Source organism: Eurypyga helias, unplaced genomic scaffold (genome assembly GCF_000690775.1).
Source record: "Eurypyga helias isolate BGI_N326 unplaced genomic scaffold, ASM69077v1 scaffold20032, whole genome shotgun sequence".
Lineage (NCBI taxonomy): Eukaryota > Metazoa > Chordata > Aves > Eurypygiformes > Eurypygidae > Eurypyga > Eurypyga helias.
The window spans coordinates 267-23,790 of record NW_010238153.1 but is presented as its reverse complement, the minus strand read 5'-3'; the positions used below and the strand labels follow the sequence as shown (position 1 = coordinate 23,790).

General features: G+C 42.5%; 1 protein-coding gene across 1 annotated transcript in view; it reads right to left on the bottom strand.

Annotated features, from left to right (window-relative positions):
• Positions 1-22,128: 22,128 nt before the first annotated feature.
• Positions 22,129-23,524, bottom strand: part of LOC104506720 (Krueppel-like factor 2) — a gene marked incomplete at its 5' end in the record, with an annotated part of 1,581 nt that continues 185 nt past the window's right edge. The window contains 2 exons of the mRNA XM_010147762.1: positions 22,129-22,410; positions 22,811-23,517. Coding sequence (XP_010146064.1) covers positions 22,235-22,410; positions 22,811-23,517 — 883 coding nt within the window. The remainder of the gene's footprint in view (positions 22,411-22,810; positions 23,518-23,524) is intronic.

The window sequence follows — 23,524 nt, the reverse complement described above, 5'->3', positions numbered from 1 at the left end:
TTGATCATTTGGTCTAGAGGAGAGTAGAGAGTTCTGCTCTTTATTCACTGCGTGATCGCAGGAGTACAGGAGTGTGATGTTTATTTCGGAGTGGTACCACACACCTGTTTCCTTCGAGCTTCTTCGGTACCCAGGGTTATTCACAAGTAGCACAGTGCCTGTTTACCTTTAGGTTTTTTTCCTCTTCTGCAACCGAGAGTGAAAAATACAGCCTCAAAGTTTGTGACTGACAGGAAAACTTTTTTTCTTTTTTCAATTTTTCATGCCTTCTAGAAGAGCTGACAGTTGCATTAGAACACAGGCATCCCATGTCGAGTAGGATAAATGACTCATGGGTGGAGCACCTGCCCAGCCACAAACTAAAAATTCCATTCACGCTCTGATTCTGTTGTTTATGCTGATGTCTCACAGTAAAGATATTTCAGTACCGATTGTTGAAAGAGGTTGTTCAGAATCTGTTTCAGAACAGATTGTTAGGCTGAACGTATAACGATTTCTCTAACCTCACATTTCTAGAAGTTTGTAGTTTTCAGAATATTTCTCTTAGCTAAAGCTTCCAAAGTTACGGGCTAGCTCAGGGTGTGAATTTTGCAAATATTAAGCAAAACCAGTTTTGAGGGTTTTTTTGCATAGGAAAAATTTGTCCTTCTGTTACTAAAAATACATATTGTGATTTTGTGCAAAGAGCTTTTTCACCCAACAGTTGAGTTTGAAATACAGTGCAGAAACAGCCCCTGTTGAGGACAAATACTTTTGTAGAAAATTGGTTTTAACTTAACTAACCTTCAAGCATAATTTGAAAACCAGTAATAACTTTTCTCTAAGTTCCTAAAGCTCATGGTTTATGAAAGGTTTGTTCTGCATCAGTGGAAGAGCTGGATAGTTTAACGGCATGGTGAAAAACATGCGAATAAGTTAGGAATGATACATTTGGTTTAGTGCCAAGACGTTTGGTAAAGTGCCAAGAGAAAAATGTGCGGGGAGGCACCTTACATACTGCATGGTCTCCGAAGTCTTGTTGAGTAACGCTTCCTCTGCTGTGTAAAAGATGTGAGAGGCAGAAACCCTGGCATTACACATTCAAACATAATTGCAGGGGTGGACTTAACTCACACTATCACTCCTTATCCAGCGTAGCACGACGCTGACTTCTCAAAGCATGCTTTTCACTTTAGAAAGTTTCCTGGAAAGGACGGCTTGTGGAGTGAAAGTTTAAAGTCGTGTCATCTCAGCTTAGCCCTGTTTGCCTGTGAGCATGCATAAGCCAGGCTTCAGACACGTGAAAACCTGCTGCCTCTCGTGATGGAGTAAGGTACTCTTCTGAGCAGAAAGTCGGGACTATAAACGTAGAATGTAGGGAAAACGCTAAATGTTTCATTGTCAGTATCTTGTAATTCAGTGAAGCAAATTCTGTAATTCCATCCTGCCAGGGAGATTATATTTGCTTTGAACTACAGATCTCAACCCTGAAGTTTGCTGTGGGGTATGAAATTAGATAAACCCTTGGTATGGGTGGAGTTCACTATAAGCTAACAGCATTTGCTGTGGTAAACCATTTTGTTCATCATCTCTCTTTGCTGAAGTGAGCCCTCGGTGTGGTTTGGGTGCACCACTTGGGTAACTGCTGAAACTGCTGTGGTTTCAGAACGGGACCTGTTTTGCTTTTTTCTGAACTTTTTTCCCCTGAAACTATTAGCAGAAATACTAAGTTAAGTAAGGGTTACAACTGTTTGTCTGCAGTTTCATACTGCCGTACCTCCAAAATGCTGAGCAGTGGCATGTGAAAATGTAGTATTTTTTTAATCTCTGGACAATATCAGTTAAGTGCAATCTCAGCTACTACTCAGAGTGTATTTTGCAATAGTACGATTCCTTTACCAGAAGGAATAGCCCTTCAGTTCAGTGGGTGACTTTTCAGTGTAGTTCGGGTATTTTTGCTTTACATTCTAGAAATACTGTACCCACGTTCTTAACATCCTACACATGGGAATACAAAAATCTTCATGTACTTAAATACACACTTACTGCGCTGGGAGGTTCACACTTGGTGCAAGCCAGCGAGGGTGTCAGAAAGATAATTCTGGTGGCGTTATTACTAATTTGTGGCTTATAAATGAGTAAACCTGAACATCTAACTGAACCAAACAAACTCCTGCCAGGCCTCAAAACCATGTTTGCAAAGTGTGGCAGGATAAAGCAAACTATAAGTAATGTACAAAGTGTAGTGAGGGAGGGCTCGTTGGGGACTCTGTCGCGAGTGCCAGGATTGACGTGTTCGGCGTGGGCACGGCCCTTAAAACAGCTCTGCAGAAAACAAACCTGATTTTGTAAGGGTTTTCTTCTTTCACCTTTTCTTTAAAATAAGAGAATTTCTCCTAACATATGGAAAATGAGGAAAATGGCACTCAGGCCATAAAATTAAGACGTTCAGTGTAACTAGCAGTAACTCTTGTATTCGTGGTGACATTTCCACTACAGCAATGTTACTTTTTGTGATCTGTTGTGAAGATGAAGCATGAGAAACCCCAACGCTTTTGGTCTGTGTTCCGAAACCACCGGGGGCTTTGTGCAGAAACATTAAACAGGCCACCTAGAAACAAACAGGTTTGCTGAGCAAATATGTTGCGAACCCTGCGTTGGTATTAAGTCACCAACTCCAGAATGTGGTTTTGGCAGCAGAAGGTTTAACCTTAGAAAAGGGCAGCTTAAAACGGGTCATTTTTGCCTCTGTCAGTCAAAATTGGTTTGGGGCAATACAGGGTGAAGGATACTAGGAGGAATTGGCTTGCTGGCAATAGAGGAAGGAGAAAACAATGTAGAGGGCTCTTGTGTTGCCTTGACCTTAAATTAGAAATGCAGACGCTTGAATTCACTTTGTAATTTAAAGTAATTTGTTCTTTTTTTTTTTTTTTTCTGGAGAACTTCATACAAAATGCTGAGTTCCTCATGTCTTACCAGGCTCACTTAGTTCCCCAACGCTGCGTAGCTGTGACTGAGGGTGAGATCTCCTGAAGGCCATGGTGATGAGCGAGCTGTAAATGCAGCACTCGAGAGAGCAAAACGTGGCCTCTCTTGATAGGAAAGGCAGTTTGAAGCTGTGGTGAAGGAGGGTCCATGCTCATGAGGAGAGCAAATGCTGCTGGTGTTTCCTGCATATTTTGTCACTTCCTTCCATGAAGTGACATGGTCTGATGTGCCTGTCTTAGAAAGTCCCACGTGTGGTTGCTAATATGGGTATCCGTCCATCCTTGCCACGTCTGTTAACCAGGATGGAGCTTGTACTGAACCATGACAAACAGTACTGGGGTGAACTCTGAGATCTCATTTATCCTCCAGCTTCAAGGCAGCTAAACCAGTGTGATTTTTAGAAGCCGTTTCTCAGACCTCACGGACATGACGATGGAATGCAGCAAGGTCCCTAGGCAGTCTGAGTAGTCTTTAAGTTTCTAAAAACGTTACAGATTGTCTAATGTAAATCTCTCTTCGTAAAACCTCAACCCGTTAGCCTTTTTCTTGATGGAAGACTTGCCTACAGGGCTGTGATCAGGTTCCCCTTTGAATACCCTTAAGCCTAAACAAATCCAGTTCTATCTCCTACTGCACGTGTCTTGTTTTCTACGCCTCCTTCTGTCTGCTGCTCAGCTGTGGGCTTTCTTGCTGCCCATCTTCCCTGCAGCACCGTGCCTGCAAGCAGCCCCTGTATTGCATCCGAGGCCAGAGTCTGACATAGCACTGCATGAAGGAGAGAAGAGTTTGCACGATTCCTTCAGCTCCCCTGTAAATCTGGGCCTGGCTGAGTTTGAGGACTCCAGGTCCCTGCACACTGCGTGGTTGTCAAGGAGGGTGCTGCCAGCATGGTGCGGAGCCTGCTGATGGCAGAGGGCTGTGTGTCTCCCAGCTGAGCGCAAGGGAGGGTGGATTTGGGCTTGGGCAGTGGGAGAGGAGAGGCTGAGCTGGGAGTAAGGGCAGGGGAAGGCAAGCTGCTGGATAGCTTATTTATTTAGTGCAAGTTTCCTGATCTCTATCTCTCTTTGAAAAATCAGGATTTCCACATATCTGAGCAAATAGCAAGTTCACGAGTAATTAGCAAAGTACCTTCTTAAACGCGACCAGGCTGCGTCTTAGACATGCCAAGTACATACTCTGAAATTTGGGGGTTTGACTCCATTTTTCTGTGCTTTCCTAGTATCCTGATGTGATTAAGATTCCTATTATAGGTCAAAGAATTGGACACTTCAAAAAAGATAGCTTTATTAATGCAAATAATGTGTGTAATTCAGGTTTAATGCAGGAATTTGTAAATAGTTGTTTCCTTTGAAAATGTTTCTAGGTTTTCCTTTATCATTTGTCAAGTACACCTTTTAATCAGGACTGCTCATCCAAGGAGGCTAGATTGGATACCTGCCGGGGGCAGTCTTTTGTTTGAGGGTTTGGTTTTTTTAAGAGAGAAAAAAAAATTACATATATCTGTTTAGATATTTGACCTAACCAAATAGTAAAGGGGAATTAAAAATTAACCACTGAGGTTACACAGCAGTGTGAGCATACACAACAGTTCCTGTGGTTCCGTTTTTGTTATTGGGGTGAATATAAGAACCAGCAGGCACCTCAGAACAAGGCAATTTCTTGATCAGTCTCTTTTCCCTTGCACATGTGGTGGTAGAAGGACAAACCAGTTCCAGGGGAAAAAACCCAGAATGCATGCATTCTGTAAAGTCACTGCTAAGTTACTGTTTAATTCTGATCTTTAATGTGATTGTTTATCTTTAGAGATACATTTTTAAGTATTTTGTCTTTTATATAATCCCACACTCAAACTTGAAATATGTCTAATCCTGGAAAATGAACTAAAATCATACTTGTCAACTTATTCTGGCCAAATGTCTCTTTATTGGGTTTTGTCATTTAAAGTCCTGATGCTGTTAATATTGCAGTATGTGTAAGTAAGGCAATAAGCCCACTTAAACAGAACAAATGTTTGAGATGACTTGAATTGCGAAATGAGTAGCATTGTATTTGCTTAAATTTTAAACCACCCCAGGAGGAATGGATGATGCTGAAGTGTATCAGCAGTTTCCTGTTTAAGGGGTTTGCATTGTCCATGGTAAGTAACTTCTCTTTTTCTCCTTTTTTTTTTTTTTTTCCCTAATCTTTCCAGGTAAAAGTACTCCTGTAAGCCACCTTGGGTCTTCAGATTTTCCCAAGCCCCATGATCCATTCCAGCCATTTGGGGCTGACAGCAGTGACCCGTTTCAAAGTAAAAAGGGGTTTGGGGACCCATTTAGTGGAAAAGATCCATTTGCTCCCTCCTCTTCAAGTAAAACTTCTAAAGACTCTTCCTTGGGGTTTGCAGACTTCAGCTCTGTAAGTTAAGTTCATTGTCTCTGAGCAAACCACTTTCTGCTCTGCTTGCAGCAATCTATTGGGTTTTTGGTTTAACTGCAAACCTACTGTTCACTGGCTTCTGTCTCTTAGTACCTTCATGCTGTCCTCATTGTTTTTGTATTAATATTTCTGTAATAAAAAGGCATTATTTCAATAAAAAAGAAGTTTCATACTAAATTTTAAAGGGTTTACTTGCATTTAAATTATTTTAGTACAGTGTGCCTTTACTCACCAATCCTTTGTAGCAGAATCTGTGTACTGTTTTTGTTGCATGGAGGCTATTTTGTAAACTGACTTTTGGGAGCCAATGATGTAAAGATTCAAAAACAATTGTTGAAAACATTTATATACCAATTTCACCATATCCTGAGAAGCAGATCCTTAAAGGGCAAGATTCCATAAAGTATTTGTACTTGTTTGTGCGCAAAGTTCTGACAATCCTGTCCCGACGTTCGCTGTATGTGATGGAATGTGGTCGTAAGGATACGTATGCGAGACAGAGATTGAAAGATTTAGCTGTTGAATTTTGTTCCGGTTACTGATATTATAGAGAAGCCCTTGTTAGACCAAGGAAACAAAACTGTGTCGTAGAACCAACACAGAAACGGCCGTACTGCACTCCAGAAGACAGTATCAGAAGGTTTGAAAGCAAAGCCAAGTGCCCATTCACTAGAAAACACCAGGGTTTCTAAAAGCCTGGCTTTGCTTTCAGTGCTGGCAAGTATGTTATTGAATTGGAAACCATTGTAAATGTAGTAGTAGTGTGGTTCTTACTGCTTCCATGAGTAGATAGAAATCTGTTCCATCCACAGCCTCAGGCTTCTTCCTCCTTTCATGTGTTTTTGTTCTGTCACATTGCCATGCAGTAAAATTGCCAACTTAATCTGTTCCTTAACTCCGATGGGCACAGCTCGGTGTTCAACACATGGAGATCTTTAAGCTGGATCTTTCAGGTTGCTTATTTTTAATGGTTTTTTTTCCCCTAGTTACCAGTTAATAGTAAATGTGTATCACTTTCCTATTTGGTATTGTTAGGTGAGGTCATCTGTGCATACTTTTAGCTGGCCTCAGTGCTTTAATTTATCAATGATACTGAAGACGTCAAAGTTGAAGATGCTCTGTATGCTTTACCACAGTTAGTACTAGCCTGTTTGAATTTGCACAGTTAAATTCTGTGATTGTATACAAAATGGTGACATTCTTAATAAAAATAAGACGCAAAACTTGCTTTATCTGAAATTTCTTGAACGATATCTAATGTCTTCTTTCAATGAAAGACAAATAATGGCATGGAATGACTGTTACCCAACCACTCTTGTCTCACTGTACAGACTGCATGTAAGAAGTTAAAAGTGTGGCTTACACTGAGTGATTGTATCAAATGATTAACCAAAACCTGTGATCCCCAACCAGTGGGTGCTCAAGTGTTAAATTTCCTGGTATTCAGGAGATGAGATTCACTTTAGAAGATAAGGAAAGAGTAGGAAAAATGAAATCTTGAGCAGCAGCCACTTAAAATTACTGCTAAGTGGCACTTCATGAAATGAAATTAATTTTTTAATTGGTTTTGTGAATTGCTTTCTACTGCTTTAAGGAGAAAAAAAAGAAGTGTTAATCTGAATTTGTCTGAAAAGACAGACTTGATCCTGGTTCTTTTCAGTTTGTTGGGACTTTCCTTTTTGCTTGCCTCTAAGACAATTACGTTGCTACACTTGATAATTCCTAATCCTTCTGTACGAAGTCTTAATTGTACTAGTTACCTTGGAATCAGCAATAATATTGTGCTTCTCTTTGCCTGGGAATCTTTGTTAATAATGGAAGTTAAAAGCAACTTTACTTACAGAAGGTTTTTTGACACTGAGTCCATGGAATCTGAGAACAGAATCAGAATCTTATAGGTTTGAATAATTGAATAACATGATTTTTAATTGGAATTCTTTACTGTTGCAAATAAGTGACATGAAGGACCTTCACTAGATATCAGGAGCACTCTAGAAAATGTGGCTTTTTTTGAGATCCTGGCAAATTCATGCCCCCAGACTTTAAGTATATTCTCACTGCATTCGTAACTTTTCCACTGGCATTAAATATGACTCGTTGGAACAAAACAAAGTCTTTTGGTAGCTCACATTTCAGGTATTTCTAGGTTCCAGCTTCAGTTTATGGAACAACAAGAAAAGCAATCTCTCTGCCAACAGAAAGCATTTCAGTGTCCAAGAAACAGAGCACTTAGCACTAAAAATTTTTCTCTTAATATAAGGTGGTAATTTAGTAAACGAAGTCAGTGTAGCTTTCCGTGTATTTCATTAGTCTGGCTGCAGTCTGCTGTTTTCCTCAGTTATGCCTTGGGTCTAGCTGTACTTGTGAACAAGGGGCAGCGAGGGGGAAAGAGAGGTTTTTACTGCAATGAGAGATACGTGATACATATTTGTAGACTTCCTGAAACCTGGACATAGGCAAAGAAATTGTTACAGTGTTAAATGACCTGTCACTCAGTTACATTCTAAAGCAATCCATGCAAGAGTTGGTGGCATTAATGAGCTGTTGTGTATTTCACTGTCCAGGGCTCAGGGTTACGCTCCCGAGAGTTTTACGTTGTGCTAACCATTTGTACTAAGGCATGTCCAGATTTGTTTCCAATTAATCACTTTTTTTTTTTACTCAGCACTTTTAACCACAAAAATATAACTTGTGTACCATAAACAAGTCATAATTGGGACTCTCATAAGCTTTGGAAGATTTATCCTGAGATCTAAGCTATATAAGTAAAATGGTTTTCTCAACATTTGGGGAAAACAAAAAAGGCACCCCTGAGAATTTGACCAAAGCTTATTGTATATCTGAAAATATAGTAACTTATTCTCCATCCCACCTATGGGATCTTTTTTGAATTCTTGGAATAAGTGGAGAAATCCTACTTCCATTTGAGTCCGTCTTTACTGTATCTTGAAAAAAATAGCCTAAAATTTTAGTGAGCTTTTAAATCTCACCTGTCAGTTGAGTAACGACAGTAGGTTTTCTTCATTTTAAAAGTGAAATACCGTAAGACGGGTGGCACTTTTATTGTATTTCAATAACATTGAATGCAAAGGTCCGCATCTAATTTTCGATAGCAATGAGAGCAGAGGTATTATTGGAAGAAAAGCAGTTTCTCATTTGTATCAAATCATCTGAAAAGTCATACTGAGAGAAATCAAATGAGGAATTGTGAGCAAATAGATAAAGCGTAATTGAACTAAATTATGAGTAAATGAGAATTGGACTTGGGTTGAAAGAAATTCAAATAGGTCCATTTATTTCACAAAATAAGAATTGCGGGTGCAGTGCAGAGTGGAAGAGGCAGGTGTGGGGCCATCGCATAGTGTAAATGGAGCTAGGCAGAGGTCTGGCACTAAAAGTTGCATTTAGTACTCGGTTCAATATTTCAAGCTTGTCTGGGAAGGCGTAGCCCTGTCAGCTAGTGCAGTGGCACACGTTGCCGTGTTCAGAGTTACTGTGTTGTGGACCACAGGGCAATTTTTGCAGTATACATTCAGCTGAAGTTGAAACTATAAATTCCATGTAGTTTTCTCTTATAAAAAAAAAAAAACCCCAAACCCCAAATAATATGTTTTTCTGAGCGTTCAAAAAAAGACAGTACAAAGCGAATTTTAGAAGTGGGATATAATGCAAACATTTGCATGCAGCTGTGCGGACGCTTCTGTTAGCATCATCCTCTTCAGAGAATGCTAAAATTAAACAGTAATGGGTTATGTTTGAGTTTTAAATTGTTATGATTTCAGTAAAATATTAAAATATTTTGTGCAAAAGGTTCAAACAAGCAAACTTTTGCATACTTCAATGGCAAATACGAGAATATGAATCTGGAATGGTTTTGCTGCAGCGTTCAGGAGCTGAAGGTTGTATTTTCTTAGTGTTTTCTGCTGAAATAAATTGGATTCTCTTACCTTATTTCTTACTGGAAAAACTCTGCACGTGTTTTATTAACAGTAACAGAAGCACTTTTTGTAACTTTTGATTTGGTGATGAAACCTCCCACAAATCAGCAGTTTCCAGAGTCAGTAGTAAAACCCCTCACCCTTAGCAGGAAATAGGACGACAAAACTCTGCAGTGGAGTTGCACAAGAGTAAAAAAACTCTTGGTTTTTTACCAGCTATTTACTATTCTTAAAAATGGATGTAGGTTGCTATGCTCCCAAACCACTAACTTGCTTTTTTTTGTGCTTGTGGAGTTTTTGTTTGGCTCCAGTCCTCTGGCCATTTTCATACACAACTGAGACATGGATGCAGGGACGTGCAGCCCAGATGGGTTAGTTTCCTGGTGGGAGGAGGAAGAAATTAAGGAAATAAATTAAAGGATGAAGTGAGGAAATCAGTGAGTGAATTTTTATCTTAATCCAGAAAAACTATCCTAAGACAGCTTTGTATGCTTGATTCATATATTTAATAAGTCTGATTCACTGTATTTTTCACAAAATTTCTTCTAGCTTTTTGGTAAATTTATTCATTTCTTTTCCGTTTTCATTTTTAGTTTGGAAATGAAGAACAGCAGCTGGCGTGGGCAAAGCGGGAGAGTGAAAAAGCAGAGCAAGAAAGACTAGCTCGATTGCGGAGACAAGAACAAGAAGACCTTGAGTTGGCTATTGCACTCAGTAAGGCTGATATGCCAAACTCTTAAATAGAGGTTCTTTGGCTCCACCTTGTCCAAGTGAAACCTTTTATAAAAATACTAAACTCTCGGTTTATGTTGTGAAATTAATTTTAGTCACCTTGAACTCTCAACAAGACTGGCTGGTTACATCAAACTGGGCTCTGCGTGGCTTTTCAAGTGCATAAAATGCAGGAAACACTGTATAAGCTGTATTATACGTTCTAGATAAATTTACTGCTTGTAAGACATTTAACGTATGATCCTAAGACACTGAAAGCAAAGGTTCTCTTTCTGGAAGACAGTGTTGCATATAGTAAACTGCAGCTTGTGAAACTGGCTTTTTATTACCTGAATTCCGTTGGGTTTTTGAGGCTGCAGTATGAATTTCAAAGAAAACGTCATAAAAAGATGGTATTTACAGAATTAGCTTTCACTTGTTACATTTATTTAATGATTCATGGTAGGCTAATCAGTATTTCATCTGCATCATCTGTGTCAGTCTTCAGCATAAATTCATTGTTAGATGGTCCGTTTTTATCCGGGAGATGTGGCTTTCACAGAAGAATTTGGCAGTTGATATGTGATGAATACAAACTTAGTGAACTGTATAAAATATCATGAATTTGAAGCCCCTATGAATGAGTAGTTCTAATTTAAATATGTTTGCGTAGAGTTTTAATAATTGTATTGATGCTGTAAAAGAGGAGATTAATTCTGTTGTAGTAAATCAGGCAAATAATTTGGCAACTAAGTCATTAGGCAAAATCTTGCTTTGTCTCGTAAGCAAGGTAGGATAGCAGGATTGTGGCGCAAGCTTGAGTGCTGCTTTCATGTAAAATCCAGGAAAGGAGAACTCGGGAAGCTTGAGCAGTGTTCATCCCTGCACCTCTTTTTACCCTCTGTTGCTCCAGCTGCTAGAGACGACGTTATTCGTCTTACCCAACCGCTGCGAGAGGCAGGCTTTTCTGCTGCTTCTTCACGTCCCCCTGTCTGCTATTACGGAGTCACAGATTGGGCATAATTTAGCTGAAATAAGGCCAAGTGGAAACAGATCGTATTTGCCCAATACGAGTTCGTGTGGAAGTTGCAGAAGTAGGCTGGATTGGCGTTGAAGTGCGGCTTGCAGTAGTTAGGTCCGAGCAGGACCAGATTTTATATGCACCCGTAGAACTCGGTGCTCCCACCTGGCAAGGGTAACGCAGGGTGTGTTTACATGTCATATAAAGCAAGTCCTTGCGATAAATCTGTGAATTATTTACTTACTAAAAATGCCTTTTCTGGTTACAGGAATTCTAAAACTTCAGTTGTCTTTGCCTTGGACTTCTGTGTCTAAATAGAGTGGGCATCTAGCACAAAGGTTTTTAGAATGTCCTGAATGTGTATCTGCTCTCCTATCCTTGGTTCTGTAGGAGGACAAAGCTTAACAGTCTGTGTTTTTACTGATGCAGCCCTTATCTTAACAACATTTTCTCCCTTTTTTTTTTAAGTATGGTATTCCTTCATCATCTTTAATGCATTTATATTTTTTATGTTCTTGCTTCCTTCTATTTTTCATAATACAAAGATAGTGCCTGCTCACTGAATGAAAACCACCTTTCCCCATTCTGTTGTAATTGCCTTATTCTGGATGCTTTCCGTACACAGAGAAGAGAGTCAGGTTGGATCATTCTAATCTTCTTAGTAGCTCCCAGCTCTGAAATGCAGCTCCGATGGGGCACGTGCTGTCTCAGGCTTTTGTGAGGAGGTATGTGGGCGGGTGCATGTCTGTACATATGTACACGCGCGTGCGCGCATCCCTCCATTTACATGTGCAGCAGTACGTGTGACAAAACTGAAATCCTGTGTCTCAGGGCAGTTTTAGGAGTCACAATTTGCTGCCTGTCTCCTGTGCTAATGGTACTACAGATGAATTTTTAATTCACCTCAGAAGGGGAGCAGATGCATTCTGGTATCAAACCCAACCACATAATGATATCTAATACTGCCTTTTAATGACCCCTTTGAAATGCAGAAGATATTTCTAATTTTACAGAACCTGATTTGAAATCCCTTCCCACTGTGGTATTTTTCTCTAAAATATGCTAGCTTAAACGATCGAACATACTAAAATGTCAACAAATTCTCTTTTCTGAGGGTGTACAGGATCTGAAGTCTCTGAGAGCAAACTCAGGTCTGTCTGTAGCTAACATGAGAGAAAGCTTTTGCTGTGAAAGAGCAATTTTCCAAATTGAAAAGCTGCAGGATTCTCGGTGAAGTTAAACAAATTGTATCCATGTGTAAGCTTCTCCTTTCCATTTTCATTTGAGCCTGAGTCTTTGTGGTGTCTCCTCTGCTACACTAAAACCCCATTCATCTGCAGTGCCGTTCTAGAAGGGAAAACCGCTTTTGGCCTCTGGCTTGGATGATGTCACTCCAGTGGGATGGGGTGGATGAGCTAAATAGCTTGATTCATTTTCTGAGTTATGTACCATAACAAGACTTTCTGCTGCTTTGTCAGTGCTCTAAAATATTGTCATTTATAATGCTTCTAAGGCAATGAGTCGGTGTTTTAGCAGGAAGCCAGAAAGGTGAATTAATCTAGCATTCCAGATAGTGTTAGAACTCGATGTTCATTTTCCTTATTGACTCATTCTTCCTATTTGCTTGGATAGTAACAGATGATCGAGCAAATGAACAAGGACAGAGCACGTCCTCTGTGCACCGTGCATTAGATTTAGTAACCTTAGGTTTACTGAAACACTCTTGAGTCAAAGTTGTAGACGCTGCAGTAGAACAAAACCTAGCTGTGATTTCTCCCCAGGGTATTTAATACAGTTTTCCATAAAGAAAGGAAGGTTACCCACATTCTTCCCTTTCGCTTGTAACTCCGTGTTTTGTATGCTACCTGCACTGGTTCTTCGAGGACAAAACCTTTATCTCAAGATACCGATCATCATCTTCCTCCAGAACAGTGAAATTTCAAGCACAAATAGGCCTGTCGCTATTTGGGCAGAGAAAATATGTACAGTGCAACTGTGAGTATAGATGATGCATATACAGTGTACATTGAGATCCACATTATTTGTGTCTGTGTGTGTGTATATATATATATAGGGTATTGTATAATGTAATAATAGTGTGTGTATATACTCTATATGTCCACATACCGTGTCTAGTATATAGTTACTTGTGCTGTACATAAAATGTGTATATACAATGGATATGTAGAATATGCATAGATATTCTATATATTAAAGCTTGTCTGTATGTATGTATTCTCTGAACAGAGATGGGTGCAGGAATGGAATTTTTACAGAAATACAGAATAGATTGTGGCTTTTAGAATTTCGAAGTTCTGGTGAAAGAAAAAAAACCAGCAAAATGACTTCTTCTAATAAATTTGTTTCAAGATTACTTTCATTGGCAGGAAAAACTGCACTCACTAGCTGTGCCAAGGGTGAGAGAGAAACCTGGCAGGACGTAGGTATCAACTGCACGGGATGTGCTTCCACGTTCTTTTGAGATTTTTGCGGTGTCTGTTTGACATGTAGGCTCGACTGCTGATCTCACTGTGGCGGTCATGTCATCTTTTCCTTCTTCCCCTGGGCTGAGGCAATGCTTTTTCTCCTACATTTGCTTGTGGTTTCATTTCTCTCTCTCTTTTTCTCCCTTTTTTAAAAATTATTTTTAAGGAGCTGTTCACACGCATCCACACCCACAAACAGCCGCACGCTAAGGTGGAAAACATGTTTTTCTTGCTTCAGTCCAGTTATATAGGTTGCACATAATTGTCGTCTGGATTTCAGCTCTGGTTTTCCTCCACTTCCACCTAAGCTTTTACTTCAGGAGGAATGACTATCCGTTGCATTCTTGGCTTTGAGGAGAGAATGGAGGTGATTCTACTTTCTACTTGGGTAAATTATTAGACTCTGTGGTACGTTGAGCAATCACAAAGAGTTTAGTAGGCTTTTATAGTGGCACACGTGTATTTTACACAGCGTAGCGTCACTGCTGGAATGACTCATGGAAAACCATGAATTGCACGCCGCACCAAGGCCCAGCAGTTAAAGCAGGAAAGACGGATGATCGTTCACGTTGAACCGCCGCATGCAAACTGCATGTAGGACACAGGTATTGAATTACCCACATTTATCCTTTATAGACCAGTGTGTTCACATTTGCCTCCAGTGGTTTCCCTGAGTTACATGCAAATAGTCTTGTTGTAAAACATACCAGTCATTCTGCAGTAAAAACAGATGCTCATAAAAGTAGTACTTCCAGAATACTGCTGTATGAAATATTTTTATATTGGCAAATTTTTCCTTATGAAATCTCTGCCCTCCGAGGATCCTCGGTCCTCACTGTATTTTATTTTATTTCATGTAACGTGCTCTCAAAGTGTAGGAAATTCCAAGCTGTGTCTGACTGTGTAGCCTTTCTTTTTTTTTTTAATTCCTGTCTGTGAAAATCCGTCGTCGGAAATTTTGTAGAAATTATTTTGTCATCTTATGCTCAAAGATAATGCACTTTTCTTGGATTCTTCTTATAATCCTTTTGGGGTTACTATTTCTTCTTTAGTGTTTCTCCATTGAGAAAAGTATTTATTCTGTAGAACCGAGACCCAGGGAGTTTTGGTCCAAGTAGAATTGTTGCTTTCCCTCGTGTATGCGTTTGGTTTCTCCCTTCTTCTGCTTTTTATTCCTCCCTCTCAGGAATTTTGTTTCTGTTTAATCCCCGTTTAGAGTTGGAACTCTTAAAGTGAATTGGTCTGTGCTAATAACCATCCAACTATCTTCCTACGCGGGGGGCACAGCTCGTTCGTGGTGTGTCAGCCGCCGCCCCGCTCTGTAGGCTTCACAGCAAACATCCCTTAGAAAGGAATTCTGCTTGGAGTACGGTGGAATCACAGAGGAGTTATTTTTAGAGTAGGTATGCGAACTGCTCTTCATCGACACACCTGTTCTATCAGTTGCTATACTGCTCTTTTTACTTGAAAGTTTTATAAATTAAGGCTAATTGGTTATGAAACGGAATTCTCATTTTTCCGACTTCGGCCTTCCCCTTCGGCATTACAAGGAAAACTCCTAGTGACTATGGTTCCTTTTGCTGTCACAGTCCTAGAGCGAGCGCTCCTCTGCTGTCCCTTGTAAGGGGACGTTCTGTAGTCTGACCTAAAGAAGGTGGAAACACAAAGTGGGAACTGCAATGTTGACCTAAATCTGACTAATATCTCCAAATATGTACATTATTGTAGTTATATTTATCTTTCAAATATCATAACGAATTGAAAGGTATTTTGATTTTAACCCATCTCATGTTGTTTATTGTTTAATATAATAAGAGAAATGTTATTGTTTAATATAATAAACGAAAAGTTACTTTTTGGAGCTCTGAGACTTCGGCAATCTTTCTTTACTTTGTTTTGGTCCACAATTTCACAAGCTTTTGTGTCAGATTTGTGAATCTTGCTTACAATAGCTGCTTGGTTGTCTGCGTTGCCATCTTCCCTCTTCTGGCTGGCGCTCTCCCCGCACTGTTTTCCCTTCGTCCTTGTCCCAGCCGCGTTTGGTCTGCACGGACCAGTCAGAAAACCCAACGCCGCACCCTTTCCAAAACAGTTTGTGTGCCGCAATGCTAAACATCCAGGCAATTTGTGCTGGGAGGGGTTGGAGAGATCACCAGAGACAAATCCTTTCTGCTTGCTGGAAAAACACACCTCACTATCATACCATTCAACATTATTCACTTTGACTCATTATTCTGCCGTTGGTTTTACGTACGCCGCTTCCGCACACACTGGCATGGTTAGCGACAGGTTGCCGTAGCAGGTTTCTTTTGAGGTTTCTCCAGCAATTATTTTTGGTACGTTGGCATTTTGAAGCCAGGATTTGACTGTGGTGTGTCACGGGCAGGCACAACTGCCTACCCCAGTTCTCTTGTCCTGGAATGCTCCTCTTTACAGGAACCTGGGCCACAGCTCCGTGTTTTGCTCCAGCGGAAGCTTTTGGAGTCGGACGTTCTCATCCCAAGGCTTTGCCTAATCCGTGTTATCCCTAACCCAAAAGGACTCCCTGTGCCAGGCATCGCGGGGGGGCTCCTCACTGGGAAGGCAGGAAAAGCACAGGCAGCCCGTTGGAGGAGAGACGTTTGCAAGTGGAAACTCCGGCATAAGGAGCTGTAAGCGCTGAGCCCGGCTGTGAAACCTCAACGCAGATGTAGCGTTTGTTGACCAGCTGCGACCCCAGACCAGCGTGTGTTCTCACAGCCTGGGCGCTCGGAGCCCTTGCGCCCTCCCTGCCGCCGAGATTGCCCTCGTGTTTCTCTTAGGGAGGCGCTACGGGGAGAAAATGCTGCATGTCCCGTCGGCTGTGTGTGACTCCCAGGTTAGTCACTCCCAACATCCCTCTCCTCCTGGCTGGTTAGCATTTTTTTAACGTAATGACCACAATTAAAGCTTTTTATTGGTGCTGATACAGCATCTCTGACAGACGCTATAGCCTTCCCGATTGATGCATTCTCGTAACGCTCTTTGCCAGCTGCAGACATAATCTACGTCTGCTGTTAATTCCCCATAAACCTTGTCCTCAGTCGCGGAAGGAGTCTGTGCAGAAGGACAGAGCCCTGTGCTCTCTCTGCCCATCCCTTGCGCCTGCAGGAAGGCCCCGCAGGCACCCCCATCCCTTCTTTTGCAAGTCCTTGTGATATATAACCACTAATACACCAAAACCCACTTACGCTGTCGTCGTGCACAGGCTGTAAACAAAGGGGGGTTTGGGATTTGTGTGTGTGTTTTGTGTTTAAGGCTCGGGCTCGGTACCTTCTCACCTAACACTACATGTCACCAGGGATGTCCAGTGTGATATTCCAGATGTTTCCTGATGACATAATGATAGGTCAGAACTCCAGGAATGCTCTGAGCTGCAAGAAGTGCGAGAAACCAAAGGTAAAGTGATTTAAAGGGATACGGCTTCTAATTATAAACCTGTAAGTTCATCTGCAAGTTCTGTGCTGCTGAATTCATGCTGACTGCATAGGACAGTCTACTTTGGGTTGGCTAAAAGGAATGATAATTGAAGCAGGTGAGGAAGCAGGTAACTAATGCTGACTGTGGTTACAGAGTAAACGAAAACTTTGCGGCTCCTGCTCTCCTTAGGCTTGGAACGGTTGGTTTCGTTAACGTTAATACATCTTCATGACCCAAAGCAGTGCATGTGAATCATTTTTTGTGTCTGCATAAAGTATTGTAAGATCAAATAACTGTAGCTGCAAAGTCAGACCTTGAAAGATTGAATCAAACACTTTTTTCTGCCTAACAAGTTTAGGAAAGATCCCTGCCTGCTCTGTGCACTTCAAGTTTGGAGTACTGTTCCGTGGCAGAGCCTATTCCCAATCTGAGCCTGAGTGATGGGGAATGGGTTGGTTGGGATCAAACAGCACAGAGTTTTAAGGACTCTCTGGGAATCAATAAGTTGAACCAGTTACCTCCAGGGCCTGTGAACGGTGTATGGCTACGTGCTTTAGGGTTCTGGTGTTGGACTTGTAAATCTATTCCTTCTCCTCCGAATCTATGGGAAGCACGTATCTGAACAGAGGTGTGCCTGAGCCTGGGTCTGCAGCCATGGAGAGAGGGGCTGCTGCAGCCCCCGCCGGTTCCAGGAGCTCTAACCACTCTGCTCTTGGCACGCAGGATAAGTCCCGGGCAGGTGGGAGCTGTTAGACCTAGCTGGGAGCGGCTGCTTCGAGGACACGCAGGAATTTTAAGGTCTGTAGATGCCACCAAGTGTGTTTTGGATGTTAGCAGTGGGGATAGCTTTCTCCCGATCAAGTTACACGGGGTTTGGATTGAATTTTCCTCTTTATGTTTCTCCCCAACACTGGTAGTTACCATGGCAATGGCTCCATGACTTTGTTGTAGATGTTTTATTTAAATATAGCAAAAGAAATTGCTGGAGCTTGGGATTCTGGCTTCAAAAATTCCATTTAAGAAAAGCCTAACAGCTACTCTGTGTTATAGGTGCACAAAATAGCTCTCGAAACCACAGAGCTGCTACCACAGAAAACCACACAACCGCACAATCCTGTAATTTGAAGAATGGACAAACTTTTTTTGGCACTTCTTGTGGATGGAGGACCAAAGTTCAGAGCGAGTCAGTGTTTTCAGGCACTTGGTAAACGGCTGCGAGGAACCAAGGACTCGCACAGCCTGAAACCCTCCGTGCCTGCACGAGGTGAGCTATGGCCAAAACTGAAGCTTAAGCTCCCCCCGCCGTGATCATCTGCAAAACTGCAAAGCTAAGATGAACTTCCAGAAAAGCTGGAGGGTTTCTGGTCCATACAGGGTTGAAAAACCCCGATGTGAAAGCGCCCTGCCCGCTTGCTCGCAGGGTGCTGGGGCGGTGCTGGGCTGCCTGGCAGGGTGCTGCATCTCCCTCGAGAGCTGGAAGGCAGGCGGGCGACAGCCCCTCGGGGCGGCAGGACGGATTCTGCTCTGGGTGCTGGGTCAGCAGCAACAGGCTGGGTGTTACGGTGTTTTCTGAAGATGAGTTCCCATGTCGTACACATTTAACTGACTCTTCTGAAGTCAGCAGGTGAGAGAAAAACCGTTTTCAGCGTAGCGAAACACAACGCTCTGAAACCCGGAGTGGAATTAACTGACTTTAAACAGTAACTCCCCTGGATGGTGTCTCGAGGTCAGCAATATCTGCTAAAACTTTCACTAGGAACATTGTGCAGGATTTGCTAGTCTCTGTACTCAACGTGCTCTATCTAATCTGGCAATCTATCTTGCAAGCAGAGTCAGCCCATCTCTGTGGTATCTTATAAGAATATGTGTGAAAATCTTGTTTACAACGGACTCCTCGTTTCCTCCTATCGGGTTTGACTACTTCTTCTTTTTTTCCTTTTTCTCTCCCTGGTGTGTCAAAATCAAATCCAGGATAGCTGCAGACGGAAAGGGCAGCTCTTTGCCGCGTGTTCCCCGGGAAGCATCTGGGATTCTGGATCTTTTGTGTTAACTAGAACAAAATTATTTAAAAGGTGATGACCTGATGGTCTGGTATGAGGAGACATTGCAGAGCGTTAGTGATTTCCTGCTGGCCAGGGGAGGGGTAGTAGATTGGTGGAATCACACTGACCCATCTTTGGATGTACTAATTTAAGGCAATTAAAAATAAAAGGAAAAGAAAAAGAGAGTGGACAATTACTCATAGTAGAATGTGAGAAGAATGAGATCAGCATCTCTTTCTTTCTGGTATGAGATTATCTTGAGATCCAAGAACCTGCAGCTTCCTGTGAACACCACACAGAAATTATCATATAATTAAACCATTCAGATAAAGTTGGCCACCAGTTTTTATTAGTGCTTTGTGCCTCCCCACTTTCAGAAGCCTGTGTTTATATATTTTTATATGTTTTTTTTAGTAGTTATGTGTAAGAGGATGGCTTTGCCCTATTTTAAGTTGAGTCACAACACATGTAAAAGCTCAGAGGGCACAACCTGCTCGTTTCCCCATCGTGAGCATGTCTCCACTGTCGATCATGATTCGGGTGTTGTTTGGTAACCCGGTATCATGCAGACGACAAGGCTTTTATCTGAAGACCTAGTGAACAGGAACAGAGGTAGCAGAAGTTATGACCCCTCCAGCTAGACTGGAGCAGAGGTGCCGGAGGCGGGAGGAGGAGCAGCCGTGCCGTTGCGGTTCGGGGGGAGCCACTCAGGTGGTTTTTTAGGGGCTGGTGAACGCAGTAACATTTATCTCTGCAGGCAGGCACGGTGCAGCGTTCATGCTTCGGGCCAGCTCACAGGCTGTGGCTGCTTTTCTAGCCCAGTACCCTGCCCCTAACAGAGGTCGAGAGATGACTGAGGACATGCAGAGCCAGAGAAGCACGGCGTGATGCTTCCGAGCTCTCCCGCGCTGCTGGAGAGCCCTGGCTGGGGACCTTCCTGAGCCAGCTGTAGGGCTGTGCCCACTGCAGCCAGGTGTCACCTCCGTGTCCTGTTTAATTACGTTATTAAAGAGGGGACAGTTTAAGGTTGTACGGTATCACTGGAACCTGGGAATTGTCAGTTCTTCAGAAAGAGCCAGGGAAAGCCAGGAGACTGTGGAAAGGTAAGGGTGAGGCTTAATGTCAAAAAATGGTGTTGTGAAGGTTATAAACACCAGAGGACATGCTGAAATATGAAAATCTTCGGCTATGGGGAAAGAGAAGGAAATACCTAGAACTGTTGCAGCAATGAATGTGCTAATTTTAGAACATCTTTAAGTCATCCTCACTTTCTGGAATTAGATTGTGCAATTTTTTTCTAGCAAGTAAATGAGTTTTGTTTTTAATGAAGAAATGTTAAATCCCCCTTGTATTTCACTTTGAAAGAGCTATAAAAGTGAAATGTGGAACTCATTCTTCCATGTCAGTGATTAGAAGCCCAAAATACATCTGTTCCACATGAACAACTGCAGACTTTGCTTTCACAGAAGAATAGCTATATTTGTAGTTACTTTAAATGTATTCCTGTTGATTTCGTTCTTCTGTATCCTGACTTGTGAAGTCCGAAAAATGTCACAACCTTCATTAAAATCAAGTTCCAAGTAGCCAGATGTTAAGGAAAAATGTTTCAATATTAAGCCAAACCTGCATACTTAATGAAGAGTGATTCTGTTCTTGTGTCAAGGCTCCCCTCTCAACTGTAGCTGTTAAAACAGAGGATCCTCGTTAGCCTTTCAGAGTAATTGCATAGATACACTCTCTGGAGTTATGAGCTCGTTTACAGCTGTGGAAGAGCTTGTGGGGGGGCTCCGTTTGCCTTGCTGCAGCAGTTTACTGCTACAGCTATGGCAGGATGCAGGTTATTGCAAAGCAGTTTTCAGAATCTGGATTCCTGGCTTAACTTACTGTCCTCCAGAACAGTAAATCTCTTTCTTAACACCTGAAATCTAGGTGGGAATCAAAATTATTAAGTGAATTGAAGTTTTTGGGAATGAGTTATGAAGGTATTTTAACCTGTGCTGTGAATTTATGTCTAAATTCCACTACTGTTCTAGTGGAATTCTGCACTGAGCTCTTGAGAGCAGGGATAATTTATGTACAAGAATGCCTTAAAATAAGCCTCCGTAATTACAAAAATGCAGTGTTTAAATTTATAGTAAAAACCCACACACTGCTGGCAAAACTAGAACTGCATCTGGAAAACATTAAGGATGCTATTAAAATAGTCTAGCATAAACTAGAAATGAGACTGAAATTACAGTGTTGCTTACTTAACCGTTTTTAGGAAGTATATTTTGAATGTGATCTACTTTCCTATTTGATTTTTTTTTTTTGATAAAACACCGTATTGTCTTGTTTACCACTGAGAATGAATTACCACTCTCATATCTATGTTAGAAAAATCCATAGCTTGGATTTTTTAAGCATCTTCTTACAGCTATTGATAATTTAAAGCATAACCAGGTGGTTGTTGGTCCAGCCATCAGGGGGAAAAAGCAACAGGGAGATCTCAAAGGAGAATAAAAATCACAGCAATTAAAAACTTATTTTATTAAAAAGATGAAATGTTTTCAAACATTGAAAATGACGTTTTTATAAAAACAGAAATAGGCAAAATACCCATTTGTCTTCTATTTACATATACCATATTTATCATTGTATAAAATTATTTACAATATGTAAAAAAATTACAGTAAAATAAGTTCTTACAAGACATCAAGCCCTGTACTTCTAGTGTAGATCATGGCAAACAAGAATATTATTGCACCTGTGAAACAAACAGTCTAACCATAGGAGTGTTCTCTTAGCCATGCCCTCGACTGAGATCTAAGGAACGTCGTTAGCTACAGTAACATTCATTTAATCCCTTCTAGGGTCAACTTCAGGCAGTTTCCATACAAACATTGTCTTGTAAAGCTTAGGACTGGGCACTTAGGATTGGGAAAAAAAAAAACCAAACATATTTACAGCCTCTTCTATACAGTCTGTATGGAGTCCTACGGAGTTTACCCTTCACATAAATACCCCCTCTTCTCCTGACCGGGACGGGCAGGGTCACTGATAGTCAACTTCTCTGCAGGAGATGACTGGCTAAGTCTCCTTGTGTCAAATCCTCCTCAGCTCCCATCGCCAGCGCGTCGGTGCCTCCCTACGTAGTACCAGCTACAAGTTTTTAACGCTTCTGCACCTGAGCATTAAAGAACGTCCGCTGTCTGCAGGTCAGGGTCTCCCGGGCTACATGTGCCGCTTCATGTGCAAAGCCAGGTGGTCTGACCGGGAGAACGCCCTGTCGCACAGGTGGCACTGGAAGGGCCGGTGGCCGGTGTGCTTGCGGTAGTGACGGGTGAGTTCGTCGGAGCGAGCGAACTTCCAGCCGCAGCCTTCCCAGTTGCAGTGGTAGGGCTTTTCACCTGTTGGGGAAAGCAGAGAGAGCGTGACTCAGCGCGGCACTCCCACGTACAGGCAGCGTCGCAGGCTGGGCAACCCTCCGAGTTTAGCTCCGCGTATCCTTTTGTTCCCTCCTACAACACCATCCAAGTGCTTTTAAGCCAAACCGGGCAATTCCTTTACTGACTTATACCTGCAGTGAAAATCTTTGCAGACAGGGCATTAGAAGCCCGTGGAAAAGCTTTGCCCTACACACACACAGGGAAACGCTTGGACGTTACAGACCTGAGCACCTGCCGTAGCTCAGCCGGGAATACTCCCGGAGCTCGGAGACTACGGAGTTAAAGCAAACTGTGTTTTACAGGCAGCTATCGCGACCGGCACGCAGCGCGGCTCCGGACGAAGGCGACCAGCCACGCTTACCTGTGTGCGTCCTGAGGTGGGCCTTCAGGTGCGAACTCTTGGTGTAGGTCTTCCCACACCCTGCGTAGGTGCACGTGTGAGTGGCCGTCCTCTTCCGCGGCCAGGACCGGCGTCCTCTTTTTGGTTTGGAGTCCAGCAGCTCCAGAGGGGAGGAAGGAGGGGTGAGCATGCCTCTGGGAGCGGAGGGTTGTAAGGGCAGGCTGTCCTCGAAAAGGCCAAACTGGGAGGTGTTCTGGTACTGGAGATGGGTCTGCTGGTGGTGGAAGCCGGAGGCTGGGTGGTAGCTTTGCTGGAAGGACACGGACGAGGGGCACATCATCTGCGTGTGGCAGTCGTTCACCATGAGATCGTCAGGACTCAGTGGAGGTGTCTCTGCCCCAGGGATCTGGGGGGAGCTGGCCACCCGGGGCTGCTCGTAGGCCATCATGCAGGTCACGCTGCCCTCCTGCTTGATTTTCGGGCAAGCCTGGGGCACCAGACCCAGGACCGGTCCGTAATTGTCCATGTCAGGCTCAGGCTTAATGTTCTCAACGAACTGCGGGCCCCCGAAGCTGGGCGTCACGAAGAACCGCCCGTGGACGTTGCCGGGAGGGCAGTAGTTGGAGTCCATCTCGGAGCGCATCATCTCCGGCACGATGGCGTAGGGCGGGGGGCTGCCCTGCTCCAGGGCACTGTAGCATCCCGGTGACGGGTTTGTCTGGTACAAGCTGCCGC